Source organism: Rhinatrema bivittatum, chromosome 3 (assembly GCF_901001135.1).
Source record: "Rhinatrema bivittatum chromosome 3, aRhiBiv1.1, whole genome shotgun sequence".
NCBI classification, from domain to species: Eukaryota; Metazoa; Chordata; class Amphibia; order Gymnophiona; family Rhinatrematidae; genus Rhinatrema; species Rhinatrema bivittatum.
In genome coordinates, this window is record NC_042617.1 from 368,167,095 (window position 1) to 368,184,549 (window position 17,455).

The following is a 17,455-nucleotide window of genomic DNA, read 5'->3' on the forward strand; positions in this document are numbered from 1 at the left end:
CCTCAGCTGGGCCCACCCTCTGGAACTCATTACCACCGGATCTACGCCAAGAAACCTGTCATATAACTTTTAAGAAAAATTTAAAAACGTGGCTCTTCCAGCAAGCATTTCCAGAATCGCAGGAACACTCTGACACGGGCCAAAGAGCAAAAGAGTAAAATTAGTTCACTACAAGTTCCATGACCACACCTCAAGTTCCACGACCGCCCACACCTCTTCAAGGCCCGATTACACCTCATCTGGACAACCCACTTACAACCCACTTGTAGTGAAAGCCACCTCATCTGGACAACCCACTTACAACACACCTGTAGGGAAAGCCTCCCGCGTGGATGCACTAATTCTTTAGTTCATGCATTACTGATATCTAAACACATAAACATTGGTCACTGTTCAGCTCATCATTTATTTTTAGTTATCTCCACATGAATCCACGTTATTTGACAGCCCACCTGTTTGATTGTTCCACTTGTGGATGCATTAATTCTTTAGCCCATGCATTACTCATAACCAGGCACATAAACATTGGTCCCTGATACCTGTATATCCCAAATTAACACATCATTTATTCTTAGTTATTCTCTACATGTTTCACGTATCATAACGAGTTACTGTTGTCTTTACATATATATTTTATACTATTCTATTTATTATTTATTTTATTTCAAGTTAGTTATTTACACCATTATCTATTTTATTACATGTTATTTACTATATAGATTCTCGTCATTTGATGAGTCACTGTTGTTTATTTAATATTTATTCTCATGTTCTGAAACTCCGTTTATTGTAACGCCTCACCGCGATTGTTTTGTTTTATGTAAACCGACCTGATTTGATATTTGTATCAAGAACGTCGGTATATAAAAATGATTGATAAATAAATAAATAAATGGAGGTAACCTGCACGGAGCAGCAGTGACTGCCTTGGGAAGCTTGCTGGGCAGACTAGATGGACCATTTTGGTCTTTTTCTGCCATTATTACTATGTTACTATGCTACAAAAAAAGGATTTTTCCAACAAAAATATAAAAAATATTTCCATTTTCCGTGCTGGCAATCTCACTTACATGACATGGTGAACCTGCTTGCCTTCAGAGAAAGCAAGGATGCTTATATGAAACTTATAAAATGTTCAAAAGAATTATGTAAAAGGGGTCTGTGTGTGTTTGTCCCCATCCGGAGGAAAAATAATTCTCCAAAGGAGGGACAGAAAGTCACCAAAGTTTGGCTTGTTAGAAGAAAATAGGAATCTCTCAGACGAGATTGAAATCCAGAAAGACTGGGCCAGTATATCGTAACATGAACCCTCCCAAAAAATCCTCATTGGTTTATTATAGGAAGCAGAGGCTGAGAATGTTGGTAACCGCTCCATTCCAAAAGCTTCCTCCCACCGTGGCTTAAAACAAGGAAGGCAGATAGATACAGACAGGGTAATAAACTGAAGCATGTGCCAAAGGATGGGGTAACACCCCACCACTCCCACCCCTATACCCACATCCTCCCCCCATACATAGAAACGCACACATCTGAGATTTATCACTTCACGTGTTGCTGTGTATATCTGCATAGGTAGTCCATGCTTCCTCGGTTGAACTTACATCAGTATGTTATGAGGTAGCAAAGCCAATTGGGTTTTGAACTGGGCCAAGCTGCTGGAGGAAGTGAGGGGAGGCTTTTGGAATGGAGCCAGCACTCTGCAGCGTCTTACTGCCTCCCATAAGCACCACAAAGACAAACGCACAAGAGGGTGTCTTCCCAAACCCCCACACACTCTATTAACCCCATGGTTGCCCCAAGCAGAACCTGTTCCAACAGGTGGAAACATCACACTGAAGCACAGTCGTGCTCAATATCATCCCCTTCTACGTTGGAAAGCAGTTCTGAATCCTCTGGGGAGGCGGGAAGGGAGAAATTAAGAACTCAAGTCAAAACATCAGCAAGACCTGTAGTGTAGGGTATCCAAAACCTGTGCTCATGACCCCACTACCAGATGAGTTCTCAGAACATCCACAATGAATATGCATGAAAATTTTGCATACACTAGTGAACCAGCGCATGCAAACTTATTTGATGTATATTCATTGTGCATGCCCTGAAAACCCAGCTGGTTATAAGGATACCAGGACAGGTTTGGGCAACCCTGCTTTAAGAAAGAGCAGTATGGGTTTAAAACATATAAAAAGGTTTTCAAGAAAATTGCAATGTTGGCAAAGGAAAAGATTCTAATAGTTTCAAACTGGGCGTACAAAAAAGTAAATAATGGTTGCAAAACATCCTCCTACCTCTTTCTGTGCTTTTGATAAAGGAATTATGGTCGTCCAGTGATCGTCCCAGCTTCTTCCAAGAGATACTATCTTTTTTCTTCATAACTATCTCCACTTTTCCCACCGTTCCAGAGACAAATACTGAAAGGAAAGAACGAGCACTGCCATTCATATATAACAGTTACACAAACACTGAACACATTTGCTAAAATCCAAGTTCATTTGATCAAATCTGGCTAGGTATTACAAACAATATAAAATGTTTGCCTTTTTCACTGACTTGTCATAAAATCTCCATTCTCCGTTTGCTCAATGCACATTTTGATGAAGACGGGTAATCAGATGAATGCTTTAAGGCTCTCGTTATCTAATACTTCAAGCCATTGCTGCTTTTTCTCTGAACTAAATTAGCTCCACTTGAACATGTAAGAAACCCTCAGCAGCACTTTCACTAATCAAAAAGCTCCAGATTACATGTGCTCCAAGTCAAAGCTGGAATGTCTCAACCTTAGGCAGGACAGACCTGGCAAACATTCGAAGCCCCTCACTAAACCCACATGCACCCTCCCTTCCTCCTTACACACACAACTCCGTCCCCATCATTTACACATCCTCAAAAGCACTCTCATACATCTACACTAGTGGGAACAGAATCACATGCAGGCACTTACTCTCCATTATTCACACTGTCACATCACTGAACCTAGTCAATAACACACGGAGGACACACGTTATATCACCAAAATATATGATAAAATTGGAAAGTGATGAATACATTTTATAAAATAAAAAATTATATATTTTTTTTTAATTAAATATGCCTGTCCTCTCTTTAGGAAACGGATAGAGTGTGACCATGTCCTGTGCCATTTTTTTTAAGGTGGTAGGAGAGGCAGCGGAGAACTGCAGTTCCCACCCACAACTGCCATTGCTCCAGAAGGCTGAGCATCAGCAGGTCCAGGCATGGCAGAAAAAGAAACAAAAATGATAGCCAGATGCCTGATGGACAACACAGAAGGCCGCAGGTACAAAGGACAAAAGTAGTAAGCATTTAACAACTACACCTCCGATAAGGCTCAGCTCTTCCCCTCCAGGGAATGCACGCCTGTTAGCATGCATGGCCTGCAGGACACTTTGGAGAGGCAGCTGCATGTTTGGAATAGTTGGTGAAAAAGAGAAGCGAAAAGAAACTCTGAAAGAAGGGGCAGGAGTTTTACTAAAATGAAGAACAAGGAATGCAAAGGCACTATGCACAGAGGACAGAAGACTTGCAATGTAACCAAGGCAAAAAGACAGGCAACATGATAGACCAGGACTTCTCAAATTTGTCCTGCTGACCCCACCCATCTGAAAAAAAAATGCATGAGCTAAATCTCCAGTGTATAGACATTTATCTTATGCACATTCATTGCGGATAACCTGAAAACCCAACTGGCTGTCGGGCTACCAGGACAGGTTTGGGAACACAATCATCACGGGTTCTTTCTGACCTGGCAGCTTCCTCATGTTCTTTTGGAGTTCCAGCTCAATTGGAGCCAGGGCTGGGATCTGCCATGAGCCTTCATTCAGAACTACTAAAAGAATTGTTTCCCCTATTTTATACCCCATTCCAACTTAATTTAATCCAATCATTGGAGTGACAGTCCATAGCCAGGGACCAGGCACCTTGGCTCCTGGAACCCTGCAATCACAGGAGCTAAGCCTAGCCGCTAGGCACTGCCAGCGCACAACGATTATGACTCTCTCTCTGCTTTCACAGCCCCAGTCAATCAAGGAAGTGGAAGAGTAGAGCCAGTCACCGAGCCACAAGATGCATGCTCATCCATTACATGCAACAGAGAGCTGTACAGGAAGGAAATAATGCCACAGCACATGCACACAGGCACAATCGAGACGGACAGAAGGAAGCATGCATTCTGGAAAAGCTGCTCCAAAATGTCACCGGAAACAAGAGGGCAGCAACAGGTGCCTCACCAGCATGCCAGAGAAAGACACCTACAGACACACGAGCTGCCAAAGCTAGTCCTCTGGGCTGCTCTAATCCTGAGGGTCTTCCATGAGCCACTCAGTACCCATGCCTGCCTAGTACTTCAGAGGCAAGGTACCAAACCAACACCCGACAAGAAGCAGCTACCTCACAGGGTCTGAGTACATCTGAAAAACAAACGCATTCATCACCAAGCTGAGTACAAGTGCAAAGTATTACTTTAGAGAAAAATCACTCTCTCACTCTAGGAGCACACAATGGACCCAATAAAAATGTGTGGACCCTCTCCTACTCACACAGAAACAGAAGACAAGCCATGCCAGACTTCCCAGAACTGGCAGGAGGACCCTCACCAGCAGGGACTCCTGCACCCAGAAGCAGATCCCAGAGGACCAGCTGAAGGCAGGCAAGTAAATGGTGACTAAGAGCAGGGGCGGATTGGCCTATCGGGGGAATCAGGCATCCCCCGGTGGGCCGGTCGTTCTGGTCACGCGGTCTGCCGAGCACGGCTGCGACAGAGCCGCGCTCGGCAGGCCACAGGGTACCGCCTGGGCCGGTTTTGGGGGAAAATCCCCAGGCTGATCTTTACCCGGAATCCGCCCCTGACTAAGGGTGGTGGTGGTGGTGGTGGTGGGGGGATACTGGCCCTGGATGCCATGTTGGCTCTCAGCGAGGCAAGGAGTGTACGATGCGTGCATGTTTGTATTATGTGCAGTGACATCACAAGGTGACAGCATTACCAGAGCTTAAAGGGCTCACATCTGTCTGTGCTGCCTAGGCTCCCCTGATCAGCCTCCGGTGCTCTTTGGCGATTCCAGACAGCAGGCTTTAGACAAGGAGGAAGACGAGTGAGCAAGAGCAGTCACTCTTAGCATCTTGTTCGCAAAGGCACCATGGATGTCTGAATGTAGGAAGAAAGAAAACCCTCTACGACCTCCTTCCTTACCATCATGCTATTTGCATGAAACTGTACAATTCTTAATGCATTGTTTCACTATCCTCTCAATATATACTATACAAGCCGTTAAGCCCGTCACAACGGGCTACATTACATTTTTGTTTTCGATCCATTTTCGAAAACAGCACCCTCCTACACTTTTTCTCCCTCATTCCCCCTTCCCCTCAGTCACTCACCCCCTTCCCACCCCTCAGTCTTACTCACTCTCTGTCTCCCACTGCCTCCTTCCCCTCACTCTCACCTCCCTCCCTCCCCTTCCCTCAGTCACTCCCACCTCTCTCCCCTTCCCTCAGTCACTCCCCACCCTGTCTCAATCCATCCCCGTCTCCTCAGCCCTCCTCCACTCCCTTTTTCTCTCTCCACAACTTCTTACCCTTCCACTTACTCACATCCCTGTCTCTCACCTCTCGCCTCATTCTCCCTCTCCCCCCTCACTCCTTCCCTCCCCCCTCTCAGTCCCTCCCCCTCCCTCACTCAGTCCCTCCCCCTCCCTCCCTCCCTCCCACTCAGTCCCTCCCCCTCCCACTCAATCCCTCCCCCTCCCTCCTTCCCTCAGTCCCTCCCTCCCACTCAATCCCTCCCTCTCCCTCAGTCCCTCCCTCCCACTCAGTCCCTCCCCCTCACTCAATCCCTCCCTCCCTCTCACTCAGTCCCTCCCTTCCCCTCAATCCCTCCCTCCCTCTCACTCAGTCCCTCCCCCTCCCCCCTCACTCAGTCCCTCCCTCCCTCTCTTTCTCTCCTCCCTCCCTCCCTCTCTTTCTCTCCTCCCTCGCTACTGGCCGCCGCTGCTCCTCATCGTCGTTCGCTGCCGCCGCCACTCAACACCATCGCCGCTGCCACCCGCCGCCGCCATCGCCGCTGCCACCCGCCGCCACCATCGCCGCTGCCACCCGACGCCGCCATCGCCGCTGCCGCTGCCACTGCCACCCAACGCCGCCATGTTTTTGTTTTTTTTTGACGCTGGCTAAGACCGACCCGCACATGCGCAGTAGAGCTGTGCTCTACTGCGCATTTGCGAGCCGTCGGTCAGGGCCCATTTATAAGGTAGATATTTACTAAAATCTTTATTACTTATTTCAGCGCACAAAACGGTATACTACGATAGTATAAAAATGTGCTTAGCTTACCACACTTTATTACATCGGACCCTTAGTTACCTCAAGTACAACAATGTGGTGTGAACAAAGCAATTAAAAAAAAAAAACCTAATTGAAAAAGACAAATTAAAACAATTGCCTTGTTTTCAGCTGGGATCTACAGGCACGGAGAGGGAAAGAGACTCGCCCATGGTAAGCACTATAGCTGTTCTGGGCTGTATTTGTTGCTTCATAAATGATGAGTGCGAATGAATCAGAATAGCACCCCCTTCAAGTTTTGCACCAAGCTGTTTGCAGGACAGACAGCTTCTTTAAGAACCAATTAAATCTATGTGGTTATCGAAAATAAGTCAGCTGCAAATCACAGACGTTAGAGGTCAGATTTCAGGGCCTATGAGAGTGGGCCTTTTTTGGGCAGACCCTAGGCACAGGAATGATCTCCCTAAGGATATAAGAACCTTAACTACTTGATACTTTGGAAAACAGTTTAAACAAAGCCGGAGCTAGCCTACGGCCGATATGGCCTTGGCCATAGGCGCCAACCATGAGGGGCGCCATCACTTTCAAAATTTAATAGAAAATCCACCGGCCTCCCCTCTACCGATAGAGGCTTGGCGCCTCGAGCTCAGCTGCCAGGGGGAGAAGGGCTGCTGTACCAGTTTCTAGAGTCTGGGGGGGGGGGGGGGAGCGGTGGCGGCTCCCAAATCAGAACAAAAAAAAAAAAAATCACCAACGCTTCCCACTGTCCATGCGCAGTCAGGTGCAGAGGGACCTGCGGAGCTGCAAGAAGCAGCATTGGTCTCCCACCCCAGGAAGTCAGAAGCACATCCTGCAGAGCAGCAGCAGCCTCCTCCACTGCATTTAGGGAGAGTGTGAGCTGTGAAAACAGAACATTGGCCTCTCACCCCACCCCCGCAGCAGTTCCGCCCCTTGGAGCTGCATCGGCTTCCCACCCCGCCTCAGCAGTCAGAATGAGTGCAGGCCCACGGAGCAACAAAAGCAGCATCTACCTCCCACCCCTGGAAGTCAGGAGGAGCCAGCCCATGAAGTAACATGGGCCTCCTTCACCTCCCCCACATTTAAAAAGAGCGTGGCCGGAAAAAAAAAAACAAACAAAGGCCTCCCATTCTGCCAAGAAACATGCCTGCAAAGAGAAAGAAAGAGAAAGGAGGAGGAGAGAGAGAGAGAGTGTGCGTGTCTGTGTGAGCAAAGGACCATGTATGTGTATGTGTGTTTGTGATTGAGCATGTTTGTATGTATGGTTGATCATGTGTGTATGAGAGAGAGAGAGTACAGGAGCCTGTGGTGTGTGAGCATGTGACAGCAAGCGAATGAGCATGTGTATGTGTGTGTGTATGTGCGCATGACTAAGCATGTGAGAGTAAATGGGCATGTATGATTGAGCATGTATGAGAGAAAGCGGAGCATGTATGTGTATGATTGAACATGTGAGAAAGCAAACAAGCATTTGTGTGTATGAATGAGCATGAGTGACAGCACAGCAGTGCGTATGACTGAACATATGGAAAAGCAAATGAGCACTTGTTTCTGTGTATAATTGAACATGTGTGAGAGCAAATGAGCATGTGTATAATTGAGCATCTGTGAGAGCAAATGGGCATGTGCGAGAGCAAACAAGCATATATGTGTGATGCGTGAGAGCAAACAAGCTTTTGTGTGTGTATACCTGTATATATAAAAGAGAAAACAAGCATGTATGTGATTATGCATGTAAGAGAGATTGAGCGAATGTGTGTGTATGACTGCATTTGAGAGATTGTGAGCAAGCGTATGTGCTTCTGTGTATGTGACAGCGAAAAAGCATGTGTGTGTGTGTGTATGTATAATTGAGCATAAGAGAAACAGAGCAAAGAATTTGTGTGTCTTTGAGCATGTGAGAGAGATGACGAGTGTGTATGTGTCTATGATTGAGAATGTGAGAGGTGAACGAGCATGTGTGTGTATATGATTGAGCATGTGAGTGAGAGGGCGAATGAGCATGAGTGTGTTAGAGAGAAAAGAGAATGTTTGTGACCAACAAACAGCTCCCCCCACCACCCTGCTAATCCATGACAATCTTAGACCATCTGGAAATCAAAAGTTCCCAGGTATGGAAAGTGGGGGATTTATTAATCCCTACTAGCTATAATTATTGGGTATTATTTAATGTATCTGCTATTTTAAAATATTTTATTGCCATATAGAAAAGTTTTATATGAGTTTTTAATTATTGGATGCTGTTCTATTTGTCAGTTTTGAAATATTTCTTTTTATTAGAATGGTTTTACTATTATGACTGATGATTTATATTTCTTTATTTTATGAAGAATGGAGATGTTTCTGTTTTTCTCTTATTACACTGCATAGAGTCTGGCTTTTTGTGGTTTCCAGTTCAGAATTTGTCTGCACATTTCTATCTATAATTTATAGTCTCTTTACTTTGTATTTAGTGAGGGTCTATCTGTTCTATACATGTGACAGAAATGAGGTATTCTGCTAGCGTGTATTTTCTGTGTAGGGATCTATAGCAGCCTGGCTTGTTTTGTTTTCCTAATAGGAGGTGTATTGGTGTTTTAGGACCTGGTGTAATATTTACAGTATTTCCTTTTCATAAGTAGGACATTTACTGTTTGTGTGCTGGCAGTTAGGGCTGTTTTGATATGGGAGATTTACAATATTGTAATTGCATTCAGTACATGGCTTTCCCAGGTCCAAACCCACACCCAACATGCATTACCATAGGCCTAATACCATAAGGGTTCCAAGTATCTTTTTTTTTTTTTTTTGCAGAATTTCTGGTTGGCACCACAGCAGTACACGTATTTATAAGTGATTTTTTTTTTTACTTCAGAAAGTCCTCTTATATAAAATCTGTTATTATAAATCCATAATTTTGAATTGTGTATGGGGAGGGTACAACTGGGGAGGAGGTTGGTGCAAAGCTGTAAGATTCACCAAGGGTGCTTAATACCTATACACCATCCCTAGGGAAGAGTGGAAGGAATGACTGGATGGAAGATGACCGTGGAAGATGAGAGGGGGGAGGGGAAAGAGGAGGATTTGGAGACGAGGGGTTTTCAAGAGCAGAAGAAAGGATGCAGCTGTTGAGGGGAAGAACAAGGGGAGATTTGGGGAGGTGTAAGATTCGCACAGAGAACTGGAGGGAGAGAAGGGGGTTGAAATCTAGATGAGTGAATAGAGAGGCAGAGATAAAGAGATAAAGAAAAGGAAGAAAAAGGAAAAGAAAAGGATCGATATTAGATAGAGGCATAGGGGAGGTACTAAAGAGACAGGAGACAGGAGACAGATGAAACAGAACATGAACAGGAGACCCTCTAAAGGAGTTAGGAGACCAAGAGGAGGAAAATAGTATAAAGAGATGAGGACCAAAGTGATTATAAAAATAAAAGTCCAGACAGCCAGAATAGAAAAAAGTATTTTATATTCAGTTTAGTGGATGGACTCTGTCGACTAAGTATGTGCACCTCATGATATCATCTTATTTTGCACAATACAAGAGGAAATGTATTTCTGTTTCTCTTTCTCTGTGCCGCATGGCATGCAGATTCTGGTTTCTTGGGCTTTCCAGTTCAGTTTTTGAATGTAGGCTTATGGTGCCAGGATCTGTGTATTAGATCTGACTGAATTTGGAAGCCCATAGGGGAAGGAGGAAACTGCTGGATCAAAATAAAAATGAAAGCCCCGTTTAACAGAGTTTCCTGGCTCGTGGGGTCATGTAATACGTTCAGGCTGCAGGTGCCCTTTTATACTTGGCCATAGCCTGGCTTCGGCTCTGTGTTTATCTGGGAGTGGGAGGTTGATGCTATTTTGTCAGGATGTGGTAGGAAGGATGTGTGGCAGGTCGGAAGGAAGATATTGGAGATAAAGCCGGATGAATGGGCTGCTGGTGGGTGCAGCTGGAGGAGGGGAATCAGATCTACATCTTTTTGAATTCTGTTAAAGGTGTGTTGGCTGAGAGTCCTTTGATTTTATTGTAACGATGCTGTATGTTTTGCTGTAATTTGTTTCGAATACATTGTATGAAAAGAAAGTGTGTCATAAATCTAAATAAAATATTTTTCATTATAGGGATGTATTCTTTCTGATGCAAAAGTTAAGGTGCTAAAGTAGACAAATCCAAGAGTAGAGTAATCTCTTTTGTCCTATAGGTATCTAACTGATACTGGTGCAAATTCTTTCTTAAAGTTTCTTGCCAAATATGAACGGATCAATTATACTTTTTTTTTAATCCTGTGTAAATCCAGAGATTTGTAGAGGGAAGATCAGATGGTGGAATAAGTACATCTTTGTCGTTGGGCATTAAGTGATATTTTCAACATCTGTCAGCCTGGATGGCTTTACTTTTTCTGCTTTGCTTATTACTCGATTCCTACCCCCAATATTGTGAACTTGATTTTTTTTGACTGGCTAGTTTCTCCTTTTTTCTCTATTCTTTTTCCTAAGCAATTTATGTGTACCCATGAGGATTATTTTTCTTGTCAGGACTGTGAAATTTCCGGTCTAAAATGTAAAAGCCTAATAAATAATTATAAAAACTCAGTTACTTAATAAAACAATAGTGCATATAAAATCTCATTTCTTGAAAAGAGAAAGATATGCCAAAGAATGGAAACTTTTAACACACAAATCATGAGTGCAGCATCAACATGCCAATGACCAACAGAGCCACAGTGCTCCAATGGTGAACAGATCCGAAGGCCCAAAAAAAGACTTTGCAAATCATCCAATGACAGATTTAGCAGCACGTCCAACACAGGCCTACGTTTCAATTGCCAACTACAAGATGCATCATAGGTAAAATCTCAGCAGCACATGACTATTCTAGAATTAAATCTTAATCTTCAGATGTGACCAAGCCCAATCAGCAGGGTCTACAAAAAGCATAAACACCCAGATACATTGAAAATTCTTTGACCAATCCCAAATTTTTTTTCTGTACACTAATACAGTCTGGCATTCATTGTAGAGACATGCATCCATTTTTAACAAAAGCAACAAACTAGGCCATTTTTTTTCATTCCAAATGGAATGAACTGAAAATATCCTCTGACAAAAATACCTGAAAATGTTTGGGTATTTTTGTATTTGTTGCATTAAAAAAATCAAATAAATAAAAATAGGCTTACGACACCCTGGCACCAAGGTTTAGCCCCAGAGACTGCTCAAAGTGGGCTGGGGCCAGGAACTCCCATCCTGAGCCCTTCTTGGCTCCAGTGTTAAAACGGGCAGGAGCAATGCCCTATCAAAACCGTCCATGTTCGAGTGCTTTAGAGGATGGCACCAAAGTAACATCACTTCAGTGCCTTCCTGCAGTGCAGCCAGCATCATTTTGTTGCATGGCCAAAGAAACAGACGGCTATAGAACAAAATGGTGCTGGTGGTATCAGAGAAAGGCGAAGCATCCCCAGATTGATGGCACCATTTTTCAAGTGCTGGGACCCAGGTGGGAGCAACTGAGCATCATTCCTGCCAGTTTCAATACTGGAGCCAGGAAGGGAGTGGAGGGGTTCAAGGTGGGAGCTCCCTGGCCCTGGCATTTGTCAAGATCTCAACCCAGATCTCCAACCCAGACATCTGTGCCATCACAGAAACCTGGTTAAAAAACTCGGACATTGCCTTAACCAACCAACTACCTATCCAGTTATACGACATTTTCACCTTCCATAGACACAAAAAAAGAGGTGGCGGACTTCTTCTAGCCTCCAAGAAAGAACTAAGACTGACCTCTCACACCATCAAAACTGAGTCCAAATTGGAACTAGGATTAGTCAAGTCAAAACTTCTACAAATTTTGTTAGTCTACGCTCCCCCAGGAGTTCTAGAATCCGACCCTTCACCCCTCATAGAATCAATTGCGAAATATATTAACTTAGACCTACCAACAATGATTATGGGTGATTTCAACCTTCATACAGATGCTATACCTCGATCTGCGAACTGCGAAGCCTTCCTCACCTCCCTTACTGCAATGGGATTCTCTCAGACTATCAACAGCCCCACTCACAAAGCTGGTCACATCCTGGATTTAATATTCATTAACTCTAAATTCACATGCACAGTAGATCCCACATGTACCCCAATTCCTTGGTCTGATCATTTCTTGATAGAATCTTCCTTCTCCACATACAAACAGACACACACCTCTCCGCACCTTTCCACCAGTCAATTCAGGAAATCATGTCCATCTGATATACTCAGCGAGCAGCTCTCCAAGGAACTCTCCAACCTTGACCTATCTAATTCCGACTCAGCCCTATCATCCTGGCAAAAAATTACTGAAGCAGTCGCAAACAAATGGTGCCCATTAACCTACAAAACAATCAATCCAAAAAAAAAGGGAAACCAACCCTGGTTTAGCATCGAACTAAAACAGATGAAACAGGACTTACGCCAGAAAGAAAATAGATGGCGAAAAACTCCCAACTCAACTACCCTTTCAGCATACAAGGGATTCTTACATCGCTATAGGACTTGCATACTACAAAAAAAAAAGGAATACTACGCCAACAAAATACATCACTTCCAGTACGACGCCCAGGCCCTATTTGCTTACGTAACGCAAATAACTAAATCAACCCCGCCACCTATCCCAGACGAACAAGCTCTATCCAAGGCTAATGAGCTCGCCTCATTTTTTCAACTGAAGATTCGAAACACTCTCGCCCTCCTTCCTCCAAATACAACACCTCTCAAACCAAATGAGAAATTCAATTCCTTTTTTAAACCCAAGTTTGACAGCTTCGAATTAATCTCCACCAAAGAGATTGAATCCCTTCTAAAAAGACAGAAACCATCTAGTCATCCGGCAGATAATATCCCATCGAGACTCCTGCTTCTCATCCCAAACACGATCTCAGGACCGCTGAAAAATATTATCAACAGTCTTCTAATGCAAGGAAACTACCCAGACAGCCTAAAAACCGCTTCTCTTAAGCCCCTCCTCAAGAAACACAACCTAGACCCTAATGTGCTAACCAACTTTAGACCCATCTCCAATCTACCATTCGTTGCCAAACTTACTGAGAAACTGGTGAACACCCAGCTTTCAGAATATCTAGAGGACCATAACATCTTATACCCGTCGCAATACGGTTTCCGGAAATCACGCAACACGGAGACCCTCCTCATCTCACTTACAGACCATATTATTATGGGGTTAGATAAAGGACATTCCTTTTTACTAGTTCTGTTGGATATCTCGGCGGCATTTGACACCGTCAACCACACCATACTACTGAATTGCCTAAAGGATATCGGCATCTCTGGATCAGCCCACAACTGGTTCAAGTCCTTCCTCAGCAATAGCACGTTCAAAGTCAAAATCAATAATAAGGAGTCACCTATAACAAAATCTTCCCTTGGCGTACCACAAGGATCATCCTTATCTCCAACCCTCTTTAACATATACCTCCTCCCCCTCTGCCAACTACTTACAGACCTCAACCTAATTCACTATCTGTACGCAGACGACGTACAGATTCTAATCCCTATAACAGAATCCTTCTCAAAAGCTCTCACCTATTGGAATAACTGCCTTTTATCCATTACTAATCTACTCAACAGCTTAAACTTGGTCCTCAACGCCTCAAAGACAGAGCTTCTCCTCATCTCTTCAAATGAAAACAATCTTCCTCCACCTTCACCTCACAATGCTCACATCACCTGTACGCACGTTACAGACCTTGGGGCAATAATAGACAATCGACTAAACCTTAAAAAAATGGTCAACACAACTACCAAAGACAGCTTCTAGACACAGGTTTTGAAACGACTTAGACCACTCCTATTTTTCCAAGACTTCAGGACAGTCCTCCAGGCACTACTGTTCTCCAAAATAGATTACTGCAGTGCCCTCCTCCTAGGCCTCCCCAAATCTACCACCAAACCACTGCAGATGTTACAAAATGCGGCAGCGAGACTGCTGACAAACACCAGCCGTAGTGAACACATCTCCCCCATCCTCAGAAACCTACATTGGCTACCAGTAAATTTCAGAATCATGTACAAATCTATTACCCTAATACACAAAACCATCCACCAGCAACTACAACTCGACCTGGAAATCCCATTTAAACTCCACTCCTCTAACAGACCAATGAGAGATAATCACAAAGGTACTCTGAAATTTCCCCCTACTAAAGCCACACGCCTCTCGATGACCAAAGACAGAGCTTTTTCAATAGCAGGCCCCTCTATCTGGAATAACATCCCAGCAAATCTCAGATTGGAACCCTGCCTTTTATTTATTTATTTTATTTATTTAGGTCTTTTTTATACCGACACTCATGATACCAATCATATCGTATCGGTTTACAATAAACAGTGGTGCAATAACATTAAAATTAACAACTTCGTGAACAATAGGCTAGGAGAGAGGGAGAGAGTGAAAAGTTACAATAAACAGGGGTACTTGAACTGGGAGGAGGAAAAGCCAGAGTAGTGGCTAGCATAGAAATAGGTAGTATTTAGTCTCAGAAATAAATAATATACAGATATATACATAAGGCTATAATAGACTCTAGTCTATTTTTTTTAACCTTTAGAAAAAGACAAAAGACCTGGCTCTTTCACCAAGCCTTCCCGGATCCACCAGATTTTCACTAGTTTGAGCTTCACTTCTTACAAGGTCGTTGACACACTTCCTTTTGAACAATGGACATTGGCTTTCCAGGTTAAAGAATAAGCTCTAACTCGTTAAACTATTCGTATCGTTATATTTATTCTACCTGCCTTTATCTTCCTTCCAGCTTGTTTTAAGCTTCCAAGTTCTTCCTTTCCTTTGTTGATTGTAACTTTGGACTTATTCCTTTTCTCCTTTGTTTATCTATTGTTACCAAATTGTCACCTCAGTTTACCCTTGTTAAAATGTAAACCGATCCGATATGGTTATCTACTATGAGGGTCGGTATAGAAAACTGTTAAATAAATAAAATAAATATGGCCTGCCAGGGCAGCTAGAGACCTGTTTATTTTATTTTCTCAGCGTTTTATTTTTGGTTTGTTTGTTTGTTTTGGGGGTTGTTTAATGTTTTTTTCAGTTTGGCAAACAAACTGAAAATCATTTTAATGAATCAAATAAAAATGAAAAAACAAACTGAAAATTATGAGGCTGCACATCCCTAATTACTTGTGTTATCAATTATCTTTTGACATTTATACAGCACTGTTCTCTCCTACAGTTTTTGTGTAGTATTATATCTGCCCATTTTTTGGTGCACATTGATTTTCACATTTATGTACTGCAGCATAAAAGGCTCTGCTCAAAGCACCTATTAGCAAATTATCAATTACCAGCTGGTAGAGAAGCAGTCTAGTTTCTCATTTGGCAGAACTCTGCCTACCTTTTGTTGCCTTGCATAGATTGCTACTGCACTCTATGACAGATACATTTAGTATTGACTAACACTTTTTAGAAAGAAAAATGTATTAAAGAAGGATGATTTGCAAAGTCTACTTACCCACAATATCTTCTTTAACTTCATGGCTCAATTCTAAAAATGACATAATATTGGTATTATTGCAGTATGAAAGAAAAATAAAAAAAAACCAAAAACATTTTTCATTACTTGCTACTGGGCTATGGCATCATGAGCATTCATTCACAACTACCTGGGTATTTTCCATGATTTTATATTCCACCCCCCCCCCCCTTCCAAACTCAGACCATACATCACAGAAACAATCCTCAGCTTGTTCCAGAGTTAGGCCTACATGGACCCTAAGTCTGGCCACTAGGTGTCATCATTAAGTAATGGCTGAGCTCTCTTCCAGGTCCCCAAAGGGCTGTGAATGCTGCATCCACAGTATCCCTAAGCCCTGACTGGCCTGGGAAGCAGCAGCCTGAACCAGAAATCAAACCCCAAGTCTTCCAAATGGCAGGGCACAGCACTGGGCCTGCCCTATCAACAGCCATTTTTTATCATCATAGCAAAACATGTTCAAGGAGACCATCATCCTGTAGCTAGGATCTGCCCTCCACGTGATGCTTTACTCTGTCTCAAGGGATCCGTGCCCAGGAGGGAAGGATCAGGTCGGCTATTATAGTGGATGGTTCGATCATTAGGAAAGTATATAGCTGGGTGGCTGGTTGTTATGAAGATTGCATGGTAACCCTGCCGCCTGCTTGCTGCCACGGTAAAGGAATTCACACTCACCACCAAGATAAGATTTTAGAGCGGGGCTGCTCAACCTTTTTTATTTTATGGCACACGTTCACGTTTTCTCAGTTCTTGTGACACAGCAAACCAAATTTTACATAATTCTCATTCCCCCTCATCCTCCTCACTGACAGGCACTTTTTACCTGTGTCTGTCTCATTTTGCCAGCTTCAGTCTGACACTTGAACATGCAGAAATCAGCCAATCACACATTCAAACATCAGACTGAAGGTGGCAAAAGAGGTGCACCCAGGTAAGAAGCACTGCTCTTCTCCCTCCAGTGGGAAGGAGGGAAATTGGGTAGGATTACCAGAGTTCTGGTGGATGAATCCGGGACACTTCTCCCCTGTAGTGCAAGTAGTGAGGGAGCAGTTAATTTTGGTGAGAGGGAGGAAGACTGGTGGACTGACCCCATGGGAAAACTGTAGTAACTTAGTCTCAAACTGTAATTAAAAGACATGCTTTAAAGTTTTGTTACCACAAAATATTTTTGAACCTAATACAATAGCCTCCATACTGTTGGGGTATGTCCTGCATACAAAGGAACTAGTTACATGCCACAAAATTAAATTAGCCAATAAAATTCAGCTCTTCCTAACATGTAAATTCTGTGTGGGAGACACATCCAGGTCAGAGACTTTGATCTGTGTCCCAGTATATTTTATACTGAGAAGTTATTAATATTCTCTATCAGGCAATAAAAGTTTCCAACTTTTGATGTCTCTGGCTTGCTTTTCTGGCTGATTGCATTTCTTTTTTTTTTTCTCATTCTTAGAACTTCCAGCTGTTCCTTTTTTGTTTTCCCCTCTCTCTCTCTGGTGCCTTTTCCTACTTACTTATCCCTTTCCTTGAATGGATAATTTAATACTTTCTCTTCCCTTGATGCATTCCTCTTTCTTCTCCTCTCTGTCTCATCCATTCATCATTCTGTTTTTCTTCCATTATCTCCCAAAATTTCCCCCACTCTC

General features: G+C 43.3%; 1 protein-coding gene across 3 annotated transcripts in view; it reads right to left on the bottom strand.

Annotated features, from left to right (window-relative positions):
* LOC115087855 (cytochrome b5 reductase 4) overlaps nt 1-17,455 on the bottom strand; it is a 248,272-nt gene that overhangs the window by 124,814 nt on the left and 106,003 nt on the right. For all 3 annotated transcript variants that reach the window (XR_003855634.1, XM_029595499.1, XM_029595498.1), the window contains exons 9-10: nt 15,789-15,821; nt 2,286-2,408 (exon numbers count right to left, since the gene is read on the bottom strand). Coding sequence is in view for 2 of the 3 variants with exons in the window: in XM_029595499.1 (XP_029451359.1) it covers nt 2,286-2,408; nt 15,789-15,821 (156 nt within the window). In the remaining variant the exon portion in view is untranslated. The remainder of the gene's footprint in view (nt 1-2,285; nt 2,409-15,788; nt 15,822-17,455) is intronic.